The sequence below is a fragment of the Erythrolamprus reginae genome, chromosome 4 (assembly GCF_031021105.1).
Source record: "Erythrolamprus reginae isolate rEryReg1 chromosome 4, rEryReg1.hap1, whole genome shotgun sequence".
NCBI lineage: Eukaryota > Metazoa > Chordata > Lepidosauria > Squamata > Dipsadidae > Erythrolamprus > Erythrolamprus reginae.
The window spans coordinates 26,385,999-26,404,645 of NC_091953.1; the positions used below are offsets into that span (position 1 = coordinate 26,385,999).

At 41.0% G+C, this 18,647-nt stretch overlaps 1 protein-coding gene across 4 annotated transcripts in view; it reads left to right on the forward strand.

The window, feature by feature from the left end:
• Positions 1-18,647, forward strand: part of MTUS2 (microtubule associated scaffold protein 2) — a 375,450-nt gene that overhangs the window by 354,929 nt on the left and 1,874 nt on the right. For 3 of the 4 annotated variants that reach the window (XM_070749864.1, XM_070749866.1, XM_070749867.1), the window contains 4 exons: positions 2,912-2,985; positions 12,013-12,111; positions 15,218-15,337; positions 17,883-17,980. In XM_070749864.1, the coding sequence (XP_070605965.1) occupies positions 2,912-2,985; positions 12,013-12,111; positions 15,218-15,337; positions 17,883-17,980 (391 nt within the window). Of the gene's footprint in view, positions 1-2,911; positions 2,986-12,012; positions 12,112-15,217; positions 15,338-17,211; positions 17,293-17,882; positions 17,981-18,647 lie in introns of those variants that run through there. The other variant, XM_070749865.1, reaches the window with a different exon arrangement.

Here is an 18,647-nt window from a genome sequence, read left to right on the forward strand (position 1 = left end):
AGAGGATAAAGACAGAAAGTGCGGAAAGAGGAAAAAATGGATGGGCTGTTTGGATTGCCATATCATGAAATCACATACAGATTCTCATTCCATAATAGATTCTCACATAGGTGTCAGCATGCTGCATGTTAGACTGAAAGATACCTGCAGAATAGATGGTAGGAGAAAGAATAATAGCCAGGTTCACCTTTTTGTGTTGACAAATTATGATGAGTTATAATAATAAACTTAATTGTGGTGAGGAGAAATATGAGAGGCAGACAAGACAGATAGACAGAGACATATGGAGAGATAGACAGAAGAGTGCTCCCACTTGGCTCTCTCTCTCTAAATAATTCATTCATAATTTTAACAATAAGATCTTCATCATTAGTAATTAAAATATTGTGTTATCATGTTCAGAAATGATTTTTTTCTCAATGCAAGTACAGTACATCATAGACCTAGACTCAGTTTTTGACAGTCAGAAGAGGGGTAGTCTTATACGGCGAGTATATCTCAAATTCTATATTTTAACTGGAAAAGTTAGGGGGTCGTCTTATACGCCCAGTCGTCTTATACGCCGGAAAATACGGTAGTCAATTGATTGTATCATAAACAAATGACTATAAATAAATGGTCACTTCTATAGTTAATCCCAATGTAATCTATGTATTCAGTCCTTTTTGAGATGGACTTTGAAATGAAGTGTGCAGTCTTTCTGGGATTCTGAGATTCTATATCAACTTTTGGGATTATTATCCAACAAGCATTTTTATTTGTACCTCTATCATGTCTCTTATCTTTATTTTTACACAGCATTTATTCAAAAATATATTATTGTAAAAAGAAATTTATTTTTATTAGAAGCATCATTATATTACATTCCTTTCTCACCTTGTCCCTGTAAATATTTTGTCTATAATTCCCAAAACTCTTGATTATTGATCATGCTGATAGAGTTTTATTCCTCCAAAATCTATGAAGAGTTCTAAATTGTCTCTTCCTACCATCAGAAATCCATATTAAACAACTCACTGTCAAATTCCATTTTTGCACATATTAGTACAGTGATACCTCATCTTACAAACTTAATTGGTTCCAGGACGAGGTTTGTAAGGTGAAAAGTTTGTAAGACAAAACAATGTTTCCCATAGGAATCAATGGAAAAGCAATTAATGCGTGCAAGCCCAAAACTCACCCCTTTTGCCAGCGAAGCACCCATTTTTGCGCTGCTGGGATTCCTCTGAGGCTCCCCTCCATGGGAAACCCCACCTCTGGATTTCAGTGTTTTTGTGATGCTGCAGGGGAATCCCAGCAGCGCAAAAACGGGCGCTTCGCTGGCAACGGAAGTCCGGAGGTGGGGTTTCCCAGTGAGAGGAGCCTCAGCGAAATTGCAGCATCGCAAAAACATGGAAGTCCGTGAAAACCTACCTCCGGACTTCCATGTTTTTGTGATGCTGCGATTTCGCTGAGGCTCCCCTCACTGGGAAACCGCACCTCCGGACTTCCGTTGCCAGCGAAGCACCCATTTTTGCGCTGCTGGGATTCCCCTGCAGCATCACAAAAACGAAGTCCGGAGGTGGTGTTTCCCATGGAGAGAAGCCTCAGGGGAATCCCAGCAGCGCAAAAATGGGTGCTTTGCTGGCAAAGAAGTCCAGAGGCGGGGCATCCCAATGGCGGCGGTTTGGGTTTGTAAGGTGAAAATAGTTTGGAAGAAGAGGCAAAAAAATCTTAAACCCCAGGTTTGTATCTCGAAAAGTTTGTATGACGAGGGGTTTGTAAGACGAAGTATCACTGTACTAAGTTATTGTCTCAGCAGAACTTGCTACGGGAATCATAAAAATTGCTCCAATATCTTTTTGACTAGCAGTTTTATTATGACATAGTTTCCCTAGCAACAGCTTCTCCCTGGGGGCTTATAATCTATCAAAGTTGGGCAGGATAAAGTTAAAGGCATTGCAAATGGCCCACTAAAATTGGAGAAGCTTTGTCTATCCAAGAGAGGCACTCCTTCAGAAGTAAACATTTAGCAACAATTCATAAGTTAGAATATTATTCAAAGCATTAATGACTTTCATAAAGAATAAAATCCCGATCATTAAATAACAATAGTGCTTCTCAGTTATGCCATTTTCTAATTTATTATTTACTTATTGTTTATTATTTAGATTTGTATGCCGCCCCTCTCCGCAGACTCGGGGCGGCTCACAACAAAGTGAAACAATTTACAACAAATCTAAATTACAGTTTAAAAATATTTTAAAAAACCCATTTTCTAAACAAACATACATACAGACATACCATTCATAATTGTATATTAAATTATTGTATATTAAATTATGTCTATATTAAATTATTTATATATTTCAAACTATTATGGTCTATATTAAATGTATTTTACATCTCTGTCATGAACGTCATTTCTCACCATTCATTAATAAATAAAATTCCACTCCTTGTATAAACTATTGTGCTTTTCTTAAATAATTGTAAGAATTAACACAGAGAGGTTGCTCCTCTCGAATCATATGAGATTTATGCAGTAAGACTGCCCCCTTGTGAGTGAATTTGGCATTGAAACAGGTTTTTATTATTTATGAAGTCACAAACTTATAGCAATTAGTCGGGCTATTAAAATTTAACACATGGCTTATTAAACCACAAATTACTGAGGGTCAACAAAATGTCATCAATATTTAAGAGGGGGGGGCGTCTTACTTTCTTTCCACACTACATAGGTTGTCAGGTAAGTTTACAATAGGAAACTTCTAAATTCACAAGGTCACAGTAACTGAGTCAAAAAACTATTCATTCAATGTTTCCAATTTTTTTAAAAAATTAAAAATTGCAGTTATCATTGAAATCATATTAAAATGCAAACATTGGACACACTCATGAAATATGCATGTTTTTTTTTAATCCCCCCTAGAAATGAAGTCTGCTCACGAGCAAGAAAAAAGAGAACTAGAAGAAAATTTTGAAAAGTTGCGCTTGTCACTTCAGGTTAGTATTTTATTCATATGCTGGTTGAAATTGTTGCTTGTTATAATATGTGGGTCTCCAGGAAGAGCAAAATTCTTTCAGCAGCATGAAACAGCCTCTAAAGTATCTTGAGGTGGGCTACCACACTGGGGCCGTGGCTTTTGCATTTTGTTTCAACATCTTTCAGTGCATATTGGGGGCTTTGGGGTGGAGCTCCAAATTTTGCTACTGGAACATGAATCCCAGCAACCGTTAGGTCCCACAGAGTTGGCCTTCTCTGGGTCCCATCGACAAAACAATGTCGTCTGGCGGGTCCCAGGAGAAGAGCCTTCTCTGTAGCGGCCCCGACCCTCTGGAATCAACTCCCCCCAGGGATTAGGATTGCCCCCACCCTCCTTCCCTTTCGCAAACCCCTTAAAACCCACCTCTGTCAACAGGAATGGGTAAATTGATTCCCCTGGGCCGTTTCCGCCTTACGTATGGTTTGTATGAGATGTGTGATTGTTTTTTTATATTAAGGGTTTAAAATTGTTTTAACCATTGGATTTGTACTGTTTTGTTGTTGTGAGCCGCTCCGAGTCTCCGGAGAGGGGTGGCATACAAATCTAATTAATAATAATAATAATAATAATAATAATAATAATAATAATAATAATAACAACTGTGTTCCTGACCATTCCCGTAGGAGCCCAACACTGACTCTAAGGAGCGGTTTGTTTCTATTATGATGCCTCCTGGTTTCGCTTCCCACAGCTGTACTTGTCTACTATTTCCCTATAGAGTGTAAGATTGCACACAGATGATACTCATAATCAAACAACATGAAGTTTAAAGGCAGCATGTGAGGAATATGCTGAAAAGAAAGGAGAAAAAGAAGACAAGACAAGAACCGAATTGAATTCGTTAATGGCCAAATGTGATTGGACATAATGGAATTTCTGCTCAGTGTACATAAAAGATATAAGTGATACATCATGATCATAGTCATCATAAATACATTAATCATGAATCATAAGATGCAACACTTAGTGATAGTCATAGGATACTAAATAAGCAATCAAAATCACAAAGCCAAACTCGTGGTAGATAAATCCACAGTAACTGAATTTAAACATGCCTGGGATAAACATATATCCATCCTAAGATAAAATACAGGAAATAGTATAAGGGCAGACTAGATGGACCATGAGGTCTTTTTCTGCCGTCAGAGTTCTATGTTTCTATGTTTCTATGCAGTATAATTAAAGGAACCTGGAATGTTAAACCTAAAGGAGTAAAGACTTTGGATCTCTAAAGAGTTATCATTGCAAAGGAAGAACAGGTCTTGTCATTCTGTAAGGTAGGACCAGAATTAACCACTTGAAATTACAGAGAGGGGATTCAGATCAACCACGAAAATGGTATGTAGATATTCGAAGAAGAGGTTAGGTAACCATCTGTCCAGAGCGCTTTGGTGGAAGAAGAGGTAGGATTACATGACCTGTGAAGTCATTTTCAGCTCTGTGACTTTGACAGGACCTGTTAAGAGTGCTTAGTCTATACATTCATGATACCCGAGCTGGCGATGACTGGCTTGGAGCCCTAATGCACAGCTTGATGAAAATGTCAGTGCCTTTGTGAAACAGGCCAATTTCATGCTTGGAGGCAATAAAAATGAAATTGAAAAAGGAACTGCTAATATAATACTGCCCTTATACCATTCTGTGATAAATCCACACTTGATCCGTTTGCTCAGTAATGATTTATAGTGACTTCCAGCTATCACCAGGATAATAAAACAAAGGCAGGCTTTATCTCACCACAGCCCTGGCTGGCTGATGCCAGAAGACCCTATAAATTACTAGTGAGGAAATGTCCTTGGAGTACTGTGTACCGTTTTTGTTATTAGGACTGAAAAAGGATATCACGGGGTTGGAAAAGGGTTGACAAAATGAGCAGAGGGCTGGAGTAGCTCCCTTGCAAGCAAATACAGTGGTACCTCTACTTAAGAACGCCTCTACTTAAGAACTTTTCTAGATAAGAACCGGGTGTTCAAGATTTTTTTGTCTCTTCTTAAGAACCATTTTCTACTTAAGAACCTGAGCTTGGAAAAAATTTCCAGGAAATTTGAGAGCGGCACAAAGGTCCGGCCAGTTTCCTGCCATTCCCTTTAATCCTGGCCATCTTGGGCTTTTCTGGGCTGCCAGAGGAGCCTTTCGGTGGCATTTAAGTAGGCTTTGGCAGTCCAGAGCGAACGAAGCATTTTCCTTTCTCTGGGCGCTTGGAGAGGGAATAAACCTCTGCCAGTGCCCAGAGAAAAGAAACGCTCCCTTCGCTCTGGGCAGCGACTGTCCTCCTCCCTTTCTTCTTCTTCCTACTCCCACCCAAATTCCGAGCTTTTATTTCTTTCCTAATGAGTTTGCACGCATTATTTACTTTTACATTGATTGCTATGGGAAAACTTGCTTCCACTTACAAACTTTTCTACTTAAGAACCTGGTCATGGAACGAATTAAGTTCTTAAGTAGAGGCACCACTGTCTACCAAACTTCAGAAAGACCTGTGCGCATGTGCAAGGGGGCAGTGTAGGGGGTTGTGTGGAGGCCTGGGGGGTGGGAAAGAGTGTGGACATGTGCATACATGCTACCACACCCACACACACCCCTTTTGACACGTGAACCAAAAAAAAAAAAGGTTCGCCATCACTGACATATACCAAAGACATACAATGATCCCTCATTTTTCGCGGGGGATGCGTTCCAAGACCACACGCGAAAAATGAATTTCCACGAAGTAGAGGAATGCTATTTTTGTATGTATTTAACAAGTATTTGGACTTTTAAAACCCTTCCTGTATTGTTAACAACCCACCGCTGCTGACTGCTGAGAGAGGCCGGCTCCTCTCAGCTACCGCGCGGGATGAAGGAAGCCGCCGCTGTAGTCACACACACACACACACACACACACAAACCATCCTTGCCCCGGCGTTCTTTTCCCTTTGAAAAAACCCGATGAACCACGGAGTAGCGAGGGATTACTGTATATGTAATTGATCAATTATTGATTGATTGATTGATTGATTGTTAGAGTTGAAAGGGACCATGAAGGCCATCGAGTTCAACCCCTGCCCAAGCAGGAACCCTATAGTACACCAGTCAAGTGGCAGTTCAATCTTCTCTTTAAAATGTCCAGAGTGTTGGAGTTCACAACGTCCACAATTTTGAAACCTTACATATACAGTGTTCCCTCGATTTTCGCGGGTTCGAACTTCATGAAAAGTCTATACCACGGTTTTTCAAAAATATTAATTAAAAAATACTTTGTGGGTTTTTTTCCTATACCACAGTTTTTCTCGCCCAATGACGTCATATGTCATCGCCAAACTTTTATCTGCCTTTAATAAATATTTTTAAAAATAAACTTTAATAAATAAACATGGTGAGTAATAATCTAAATGGTTGCTAAGGGAATGGGAAATTGTAATTTAGGGGTTTAAAGTGTTAAGGGAAGTTTTCCTGAGGCAAAATTAAGAGAATGGGATAATAGACTAAACTTTTGGATTGAAGGAGAGAAAAAATCCAGAATAAAGGAAGCATTGGCACAAGAAAAAGAGGGAGGTTGGGGAAGCCCATGCCTAGTATTATATAGAAATGCATTTCAAATCGAAAGGTTAATCGAGCTACAGTTATGGGGGGGGAAAGAAATGGGTAGAATTAGAAAGAGAAATTAATAATATAAATAACAAAGAATTATTATTTAAAAATTGGAGTAGAATTGAAACCAGTACCCTAAGTGATCCTTTTAAAGCATGTTTAGAAATATGGCTTAAATGGCAGAGGATAAGTGGAATAAAGATATCCAAGCTATCAACGTTACATGTATTGAATATAGGGGACGATGCTAATTTAACTAGAATTATTAAAATATTAAATAGTAAAGGGGTAATGAGAATTGAACAGTTATATGAGAAAGATGGAAGAGTTAGTAGAACTAGATTGGAATGGTGGATCGGTAAACAGAAATGGTTGCAGATTAATGCAATATGTACATATTTAAATAAAAGTGAGAATAAAGAAGCCTTCTTACGAGAAGAAAATAGCTTGGAAAAAATAATAAGTGTAAAGATAAATGAAAGTAAAGCACAAGCTAGTAATATATATAGAATGCTATTGCAGAGGGAAGAAGAAGTAGTTAAAAGTTTAACAAGATCTTGGCAGGATGACTTACAAATAGACGAAAGAGAAATGGAAGAAATAATAGAAAATATATACAAGATTAAAAATACGAGAGTTAAAGAGATGAGAAGAAAAATCTTACATAAGTGGTACTATACACCTGTACAAATTGCACACTTCCAGGGGAAAGAGAAGGGTAAATGTTGGCATGGGTGCCAGAAAAAAGGAATTTTTATGCATATGATCTGGGAATGTGCAGAAATACAGAAATTCTGGAAGGTAGTCCAGAATGAAATTAATAAAATGTTAAACATCAACTGGATAATTACAAAAGAAACAGCAATCTTAATTAAATATAGGGAACTAGGAGAATCTAAAGAAATTAAAACTGTAGCATTGGAAAGTGCTCAAGCGGTGATAGTATTAGGATGGAAAGACTCTACAAAATGGACACTACAGAATTGGTACTGGTACATGGTGGATCACATACATTTTGAAATTATGGAAATAAGATTAAATAATTTTGATGAGAATAAACTAGAGAAGCTGATGGTGCGATGGAACAAGGTAAAAATATGTTAAGTAGAATCTGTGATGTAAATACGAAAAATAAATTACAATCACTCTTTTAGTAAAAATCATTCCAGATAGAGCCAAGGATTAATAGATAGATAAATAACTTAAAATTCTTTGAATCCTTCTATAAGGGTGATGGGGGTGACGGTGTGTGTGTGTTGTTTGGTGATGGGCACATGCACTGTGCACTGTTATATGTTTGTTTTTTGTAAACCTATAAAATCAATAAAAATTTATTTTTTTAAAAAAAAAAGTGTTAAGGGAAGGCTTGTGATACTGTTCATAGCCAAAAATAGTATATTTACTTCCGCATCTCTACTTCACGGAAATTCAACTTTCGCGGGCGGTCTCGGAACGCATCCCCCGCGAAAATTGAGGGAACACTGTACATTACCTTTGTTCAATGGATTGCAAAGTCAGATTTCAAAAGGGCTGCGTTAAAGCCAGATCAGAAATCATCATGAATACCACAATATAAGTGGCAGAAGGAAGACAAATGACTAAACTTATGTTGCGACACAATTTTGAAACCTTACATATTTGGGCTTGCCGTTGCAAAACAAATAAGATGCTTGCAACATCAGGACACAATACACATTTTGGCACTACTGTATCACAGTTAGGAACAGAGTCATGGCTATCACTACTAATTAAAACAGTATTTTCAAGTACAGTGGTACCTCTACTTAAGAACTTTTCTAGATAAGAACCGGGCGTTCATTTTCTACTTAAGAACCCGAGCCCGGAAAAATTTCCCAGGAAATTTGAGTGCAGCACCAAGACCCGGCCAGTTTCCTGCCATTCCCCCTGGGTTTCTCTCTCTGGAGCAGAATATGGGAGGCAGCCTCGCGCCAAGTGTATGGGAGGCGCATGCTCCTCTGCCGCCTTAGAGTCCCTCTTTTTTTAAAGCCTTAAAAATTTGGATTTTTTTTTAATCCTCTCATCTCACATTCTTCTTTTAGCAGCGACTGTCCTCCTCCTCCTCTTCCTCCTCTTCCTCCTCCTCCTCCTCCCACCCAAATTCCAGGCTATTATTTCTTTCCTAATGGGTTTGCACCCATTATTTGCTTTTACATTGATTCCTATGAGAAAAATAGCTTCTACAGTGTTCCCTTGACTTTCGCGGGGGATACGTTCCAAGACCGTCCGCAAAAGTCAAATTTCCGCAAAGTGGAGACGCTCCCTTCCTTCCTTCCCCTCCCTCCTCCATTCCTGGTTTTACTTACCCTTGGAACCCGCAGGGGCAATGGGGCGGCAAGCTGGGGGCTTTCCTGCACTCACTGCTGTTGACATCTTTCAGTGCAAATTGGATACTCTGGGATGGAGCTCCATTTTCGCTATCCCACTGCATTCCCCTCCCCCTATCTGGGCAGTAGCCCACCCCTGCCCCCGATGCACCCCTGCGCATTCCCATGCAAGATTTAGCTTCTCTGCGTGCAAAATCATGTGTAAGGAAACTCATGTGAGCGAGATTTTGCCAATTTTTGCCAATTTTTTGCTTCTGCGCATGCGCAGAAGCAAAAATATTGGCAAAAATTGGCAAAATCTCACTTGAACGTGCATCTTCATGTGAAATTCCACTTCCTGCGCATGCGCAAAAGCCAAATCTCATGCCGATGTGCCTGTTGGGCACGCACATAACCGGGACAGCCTCAGAGGGCGCATTGGTAGGAGATAAGACCAGTGGCCCAACATTGTCCATGTCCCATACCTTCTAACACGGAACTTGATCATGCAGGCCACAAGAAGAGTTATATTTATTTATTTTATTTTATTTATTTATTTTGTCTAATACACAATGAGGGTTTTAGTGGGTATATATCTCTATACACATAGTAAAATACATGATGATGGTTATAGAGGAGATACTCATAGTAAAATATACCTAATAAATACTGTAATAGAAAAGAAGGTATAGTAATAGAACATATCAATGAAGGAATAGAAGAAGAGATATAGGAATAGAAGAAATGTATAGGAGATATAGGAGAGCAATAGGACAGGGGACGGAAGGCACTCTAGTGTACTTGTACTCGCCCCTTACTGACCTCTTAGGAATCTGGATAGGTCAACCGTGGATAATCCAAGTGTAAAGTGTTTGGGGTTTGGGGATGACACTATGAAGTCCGGTAATGAGTTCCACGCTTCGACAACTCGGTTACTGAAGTCATATTTTTTACAGTCAAGTTTGGAGTGGTTAATATTAAGTTTAAATCTGTTGTGTGCTCTTGTGTTGTTGTGGTTGAAGCTGAAGTAGTCGCCGACAGGTAGGACGTTGCAGCATATGATCTTGTGGGCAATACTTAGATCTTGTTTAAGGCGTCTTAGTTCTAAGTTTTCTAGGCCCAGGATTGAAAGTCTAGTCTCGTAGGGTATTCTGTTTCGAGTGGAGGAGTGAAGGGCTCTTCTGGTGAAGTATCTTTGGACATTTTCAAGGGTGTTAATGCCTGAGATGCGATATGGGTTCCAAACAGATGACCTGCATTCGAGGATGGGTCTGGCAAAAGTGTATACCAGAGGAGTAAGAAGTACTATTTCTATGCCTCAGTCACATCCTTCTCCGGGTGTCCCTCTATGTCAGCCACCTCCTCTCCTTTCAGTTAAGAAGGGGATATTTTATGTAAGCAAAACAGTGAGGGAAAATGGCCATAAAGTTCAGGCTCACGGCCCCAGGGCAGAAGATCCTCCCTTTCTACTCTTTCTCCTTTCCTATTAATTGCTGGAGCCAGTAGGGCGCTTTCTCAACATTAATTAGCAGCTCATGTCTGACAGATTTGCCTCGAGGCTCTATGCTACCAATCTTGGGCTTTACTTAAAACAATTACTTTACTTTTTTTTGGGGGGGGGGTGTCAGAAGAACGATCTAAAACGTTTGCCCAGAAGTTAATTAGATTATCATTTAGAAGTGGCCTGCGCAATGGTTTGTTTGTTTGTTTGTTTGTTTGATTGATTGATTTGACTTCTATGCCACCCAATCATATGGGACTCAATTAAAAGAAGTCAAATATTAAATACTAAAACAATTTTAAAAAACCCATTATAAAACCCACACAGCGAAGCAATGCAATCAAAGCAACATGCATACCAATCAAAACAGCTCGGCTGTGATAGATGTAAATATAGTGGTACCTAAGAACGCCTCTACTTATGAACTTTTCTAGATAAGAACCGGGTGTTCAAGATTTTTTTGCCTCTTCTCAAGAACCATTTTCCACTTACAAACCCAATCCTCAGAAACTGTAACTGGAAAAGGCAGGGAAAAGCCTCCGTGGGGCCTCTCTAGGAATCTCCTGGGAGGAAAGAGGTCTGGAAAAGGCGGGGAGAAGCCTCCATGGGGCCTCTCTAGGAATCTCCTGGGAGGAAATAGGTCCAGAGAAGGCGGGGAGAAGCCTCCGTGGGGCCTCTCTAGGAATCTCCTGGGAGGAAATAGGTCCAGAGAAGGCGGGGAGAAGCCTCCGTGGGGCCTCTCTAGGAATCTCCTGGGAGGAAACAGGGCCAGAAAAGGCGGGGAGAAGCCTCCGTGGGGCCTCTCTAGGAATCTCCTGGGAGGAAATAGGGCCAGAAAAGGTGGGGAGAAGCCTCCATGGGACCCCTCTAGGAATCTCCTGAGAGGAAACAGGGCCTCCACCCTCTTTGTGGTTTCCCCAATCACACACATTATTTGCTTTTACATTGATTCCTATGGGAAAAATTGCTGCTTCTTACAAACTTTTCTACCTGGTCATGGAACGAATTAAGTTCGTAAGTAGAGGTATCACTGTATTTACGGCCCCCAGGCCTGCAGGTCTTCACAGCCTTTCGGAAGACCAGTAGGGTGGGAGCAGTATGGACATTGGGGGAAGGTGGGTCCATAGAGCCGGGGCAGCCACAGAGAAGGCCTTCCCCTGCGATCCCGCCAATCTGCATTGCTTAGTTGACGGCACTTGGAGAAGGCCAATCCTGTGCGATCTTATTGGTCTCTGGGAGGTATGTTCCCTCTTATCAGTACCAATCTTATGTATATGAACAATGTTATATCTATGTACACTGCTCAAAAAAAATAAAGGGAACACTTGAACAACACAATATAACTCCAAGTAAATCAAACTTCTTTGAAATCAAACTGTCCAACATCAACACTGATTGACAATCAACTTCACATGCTGTTGTGCACATTCAACTTTGTACAGAACAAAGTATTCAATGAGAATGTTTCATTCATTCAGATGTAGGATGTGTTCTTTGCGTGTTACCTTTACTTTTTGGAGCAGTATATATTACAAATATGTACTTGACAAATAAAATAAAATAAATAAATAAATAAAAATATCATTCACAGGACCAGGTAGACACGCTCACTTTTCAAAGCCAGTCTCTAAAGGACAAGGCGAAGCGATTTGAAGAGGCACTGAAGAAGAACACCGAAGAACAACTACAGGTACTCAATATGTGTTTGTGCATTATTCGGTCTACCTGAAAAATACAAAAGGGGGGTTCTCTTCTTCTTGTTCAATGACATTACGAGAGAAATACAGATCCACACTAAAAGGCCTACTGGTTGAAGCCTAGCCTCAATGTTAGTTGTGTTACACACATCTCTCTTTTGAAGAAGCTTTGAATACTCTGCCGTAACGACTCAGGATGTTTTTAAGCATCTTCCTTGCAACCTAAATTACACTAGATCACTTAGGCAGCACATCTCGAAATCAGGAAATGCTGTTTTCTTCTTCAAAATGCCTTTAGTCATAGCATATACACTACCGGTGTGCTGTGTGCGCAGCTTTGCATCTCCAGTGTGCAGACTTGCACATCTGAGTGAAACTTTGTTTCTGCACATGCACAGGAAACAAAATCTCATGAGGGGAGTGCGTGAGGGAGAAATTTCAGCAATTGTTTTGCTTCGAATCTTCAGAGAGGGGCGGCATACAAGTCTAATAAATTATAAATTAATAATAATATATTATTATTATTATTATTATTATTATTATTATTATTATTATTATTATTATTATTATTGGCTTTACAAATGTCTTCTAGCTAACTGGCACCCCACTGAAGTTATGGATAAAGCCAAGCCTGCCAACCAATGTTCCCTCTAATTTTTTTTCGGTGTGGGCAGAAAAGTATAGTGTCTGAGCGGCAGTCCCTTCGGGACTGGGCAGCACAGAATGAATGAATGAATGAATGAATGAATGAATGAATGAATGAATGAATGAACAAACAAACAAACAAACAAATCTCATTTCTCTTTTTTCTCCCCTTTTTTCTCTCATTTCTTTCTCTCTCTTTCTCTCTCCCTCTCCCTTCCTCTCCTTTTTTCTCTCTCTTATTTTCTTTCTCTCTCATTCATTCTCTTTCTATCTCTTTCTCTTTTGCTATCTCTCTCTCTCATTCACTCTCTTTCTATCTCTTTATTTCTCTCTTGCTATCTCTTTCTCTCTCATTCACTCTCTTTCTCTCTCTTTATTTGTCTCTTTCTATCTCTCTTTCTCTCTCCCCCCTCTTTCTCTCTTTTTCTCACTCTTTCCCTCTTGCTCTGTCTCTTGCCCTCTGTCTCTTGCTTTCTCTCTCTCTCTCTCTCTTGTTCTCTCTTTCTCTTTCTTCTGTCTCTCTCTTCCTCTCCTTTTCTCTCTCTCTCTTGCTTTCTTTCTCTCTCTTTCTCTGTCTTGTTTTCTTTCTCACTTTCTCTCTCTCTTGCTTTCTTTCTCTCTCTTTCTCTTTCTCTCTCTCTTTCTCTATTTATTTATTTATTTATTTATTTATTGGATTTGTATGCCGCCCCTCTCCGTGGACTTGGGGTGGCTAACAACAGTGATAAAAACAGCATGTAGCAATCCAATACTAAAACAACTAAAAAACCCTTATTATAAATCCAGACATACATACAGACATACCATGCATAAATTGTAGAGGCCTAGGGGGAAAGAATATCTCAGTTATCTCGTACACCACACCGGCAACAGAGAGAGAAAGAGAGCGGAGAGAGAGCAGAGAGTGCTTTCAAACATGCCACTTTCCTGCGCCGGCTAGCAAAGCCAGCTGCCCGGGAAAGCGGCATGCTTTTTAATGGCGCACTTTTCAAATGTGCCGCTTTCCTGAGCAGCTGGCTTTGCTGGCCAGTGCAGGAAAGCGGCGTGTTTGAAAAGTGCGCCTTTATAAAGCGCACCGCTTTCCCGGGCAGCCAGCTTTGCTGACCGGTGCAGGAAAGCAGCGCATTTGAAAAGTGCACGTTTAAAAAGCGCGCCATTTTCCCGGGCAGCTGGCTTTGCTGGCCGATGAAGGAAAGCGGCGCATTTGAAAAGTGTGCGTTTAAAAAGCGTTCCGCTTTCCTGGGCAGCCGGCTTTGCTTTCTGCGTGGGGGGGTCCACCCTCCTCGCCTTTCATAAGTTATTGAAAGCTCATCTTTGTAGCCAGGCATTGGGAAGCTGACATATCCCCCAACTATCTTGGTTTGTGTATGGTTTGAATGGATTGTGTGATTATTTTGCTATAAGGGTTTTTAAACTGTTTTTTAAATATTGGATTTGTGCACTGTTTATTATTGTTGTGAGCCACCCCAAGTCTTCGGAGAAGGGCGGCATACAAATCTAATAAATTATTATTATTAATTATTATTAACAGCAACCCACATATCCCAGTAATAAAAAAGCAGCAGATCTGGTTACGCCTATGCAGAGAGGGTCCAGAGACACATTCGTGGGCATTCTTAATTATCATGCCAAACCTAGACCACTTGAGAGGCAAATTGAAAAACACGGACTTCGTTTTTAAACAGTTTTTCAATACAGTAGTACCCCTAGATACGAGCATAATTCGTTCCAGAAGGGAGCTTGTATATCGAGCAACTCGTATCTGGAACAAATAACTTTAGACTTTGTTTTTCCCCTCCGAGATAACCAAAAGCAAGGATTCTTGCGCCACCTAGTGGACGCTTGGTTCGTATCCTGAATTTGAGCTCGGGACTGGAACAGAAATTTCTCTCCCCTCGTGGCTCGTATCTTGAAATACTCGCATGTGGAGCAGCTCGTATGTAGAGGTACTACTGTATTTTGAAATTGAAATTGGACTGGTTTTTTTGGTATCGGTTCAACAAACTTCATTATATTTAATTTTTTTGCTAGACAAATTGAAGATTGCTGGATTGTCTTTTCCTCGTTGCCCAATTCCACCTTAATAGGGAAAATATTGCAGAAAGTTATGATGCTGAATTAATGTCTACAAATAAGTCTACCCTCCCTGCTGTTTTCATTCCATCTTGTCAAAATGTGACACAGGTGCGAACAATACGAAACTTCCCTTCATAGCTTCTGAATGATTATTTTTTCCTGATTAAACCTGGGAGAAGCTTCTATTAGTTCGGCTGAACCAAACAGCATTTTGCATTATACTTTAACCCATTTGTATTCAAATCGCCAATTTAATTAAATCGGGACTGATTCGTACTAGTTCGCTGTGTATTATTTTTATACTACTGAGCAAAAGAACCTCTGTCCTGAGTGATCCAATAGTGCTGCTTCTCATATTACTTTTCTTCATTCTTTTAGGTTGCCTTGGCTCCGTATCAGCATTTAGAAGAAGATATGAAGAGCCTAAAGCAGATTATGGAGATGAAGAATGTACTCATTCATCAACAAGAAAAGAGGATCCTGGAGCTGGAAAGGCTGGTGAGGTCTCAGTTGCTGCTATTTCTGATTGTTTACGAAAAACTTGAAGAGTGGTTAAAAAGCACAGATTAGTACCTTGGTACCGCTACTTACGAACTTGATTCGTTCCGTGGCCAGGTTCTTAAGTAGAAAAGTTTGTAAGAAGAAGCTATTTTTCTCATAGGAATCAATGTAATGCGTGCAATTGGGAAAACCACAGGGAGAGTGGAGGCCCTGTTTCCTCCCAGGAGATTCCTAGAGAGGCCCCATGGAGGCTTCTCCCTGCCTTTTCCAGCCCTGTTTCCTCCCAGGAGATTCCTAGAGAGGCCCCATGGAGGATTCTCCCTGCCTTTTCTGGCCCTGTTTCCTCCTAATTGATTCCTAGAGAGGCCCCACGGAGGCTTCTCCCTGTCTTTTCCGGCCCTGTTTCCTCCCAAGAGATTCTTAGAGAGGCCCCACGGAGGCTTCTCCCTTCCTTTTCCAGCCCTGTTTCCTCCCAAGAGATTCCTAGAGAGGCCCCATGGAGGCTTCTCCCTGCCTTTTCCAGCCCTGTTTCCTCCCAAGAGATTCCTAGAGAGGCCCCACGGAGGCTTCTCCCTGCCTTTTCCGGCCCTGTTTCCTCCCAAGAGATTCTTAGAGAGGCCCCATGGAGGCTTCTCCCTGCCTTTTCCGGCCCTGTTTCCTCCCAAGAGATTCTTAGAGAGGCCCCACGGAGGCTTCTCCCTTCCTTTTCCGGCCCTGTTTCCTCCCAAGAGATTCTTAGAGAGGCCTCACAGAGGCTTCTCCCTGCCTTTTCCGGTTACAGTTTTGGAGGCTCGGGTTTGTAAGTGGAAAATGGTTCTTGAGAAGAGGCAAAAAAATCTTGAACACTCGGTTCTTATCTAGAAAATTTTGTAAGTAGAGGCGTTCTCAGATAGAGATACCACTGTATGTTGTTACTTATCTATCGGAACTATCTTGCCCAATTCAATCCTTGCAGATGCTCTCACCATTCCCAATCAGTGTCTTTTGCATTTTTTTATAACTTCACTCACATTTTATTTGCCTGGCTAAAAATTGTTTCCAGTAACAACATGTTGATTAGCAACTAATATAGAATTGCTAGTGCCAAGTTCTGTCTTGGCTGCATGTTACATGTGTTTGCAGGAATCCTAATTTTCAAATTACTGGATTCCACAGGTGAACGTATGTGTGGTTTTATTCAGATCTGGGTGGAGATGACTGGTGCGATAACTTTTATATCGTAATATTTTGCAGAAATTCTCCAGTACAGTGATGGTAACCTACAACTCAGCTCCAACATGCATGTGTGTGACAGCCAGCTGATTTTTGGCTCACGCAGAGGCTCTGGGAGGGCGTTTTTGGCTTCCAGAGAGCCTCCGGGGGGATGGAGGGTGGTTTTACCCTCGCCCGGCTCCAGGGAAGCCTTTGGAACCTGGGGAGGGCAAAACACAAGCCTACTGGGCCCACCAGAAGTTGGGAAATAGGCTGTTTCTGGATTCCAGAGGGCCTTTGGGGGGTGGGGGAAGCTGTTTTCACCCTCCCCAGCCATTGAATTATGGGTATGGGCACTCGTGCATGCACAAATGAATTGGCACCTGTTCTGCCGGGCTCTCTGGTAGGAGCCTCCCGAAAATTCAAGGGTACAAATTTCAGACACACACACGTTTGAAAATTCAAAACAATGTTCTTTATCCCAAAATTCAAAATAAACTAAGCACTCTTTTTGTATTGGAAAGAGCACTCGTCCCAAAACAACTGGGTAGTCTGTACAATTAACCTTAAGCAGTCAATAAGTACTTAGCTAGCAGCTGTGAAGAAGCTTCACACCCCTTCTTCTTCCAACGAAGTGAGACACACACACACACACACATTGCTCTGCTTTGTTTTCAAAGGCGTGAAAAATCAACAAGCAAAGTCCAGAAACCAGCAACCCAGGATTCCTGACGAATTGCGATCAGATACTCTTTCACAACGGCCAAACCCACACGCTGCTATTTATAGCAGCAGCCCTAATTACTGGAGCCCCAACCAACCACAGGTGGCCTCATTTTCTCTTGTAATAATCCTTTAGTTGTTGTCTCCTATGCATCACTCTACGCATGCGTGGATGTGTCATTAATTCTTGTTCAGAATCCAAAGATGATACAGATGATTGATCTCCTCTTGGGCTGTCTGCCAAACTCCCCTCTTCCCTGTCACTCATGCTGCCTTGGTCAGAGGAGGTTTCATCGGCAGATTCCATCGGGAGCAAAACAGGCCTGCAGCATGTGGATGTCTCCCCCACATCCACCTGCACATTCCTTGGGGCAGGACCTGGGCCAGAGCTAACCACAACAGCACCCAAGGAAAAAAGGTTTGCCATCACTGCTCCAGTACATATTGCTTACATTCAGAAGCATCCATAGAATTTCTCAGAATAACAAAGCTCTATGTAGGATTCCTCCCTTATAGACATGAATGCTGTGTTACAATATTTTTGTAGAAAATATTGCCAAAATATATATCCTGCCTGTCACAGATGCTCATGTTTGTGGTAAATATAACGCCCTACCTATCTCTTTAGGCAGAAAAGAACTTGATTCTAGAAGAAAGAATTCAAGTATTGCAACAACAAAACGAAGACCTCAGCGTCAGGATTGATCACAACACTGTGGTGACAAGGTCAGTTTAAATATTTTCTACAGAGCAAGAGGATAAAAGCAACTATCAGCAGATTTAATTATGTCTTTTTAATGTTACTTTGCTGCTATTGCTCAAGAAATCAGAGTATTGAAAGAATGTGAACATTATTCTATACATTGACAGTTCATATGCCATGCTGGTTAAGGCTGCTATTGTATATGGATTTAGCAGGAATTATTTACAAACAGTTATGAAGGTATCAATCTCATATTTGTTGGTCATAAAGCCGGGGTGGCGCAGTGGTTAGAGTGCAGGACTGTATTTGCTAAAGTGCAAGTGTCTGATCACAGTGTTCTTCCTGACCAGTTTGTGATGACTTGTACATACCTGAAAGTCATTCAGTGGGACAGTAATCAAGAATCCAGCCAACCGAATGTGAAGTATAGCATGAGGGAATTGATATACAGTGATACCTCGTCTTACAAACCTAATTGGTTCCGGGACGAGGTTTGTAAGGTGAAAAGTTTGTAAGACGAAACAATGTTTCCAATAGGAATCAATGGAAAAGCGATTAATGCGTGCAAGCCCAAAACTCACCCCTTTTGCCAGCCGAAGCACCTGTTTTTGCACTGCTGGGATTCACCTGAGGCTCCCCTCCATGGGAAACCCCACCTCCGGATTTCCGTGTTTTTGTGATGCTGCAGGG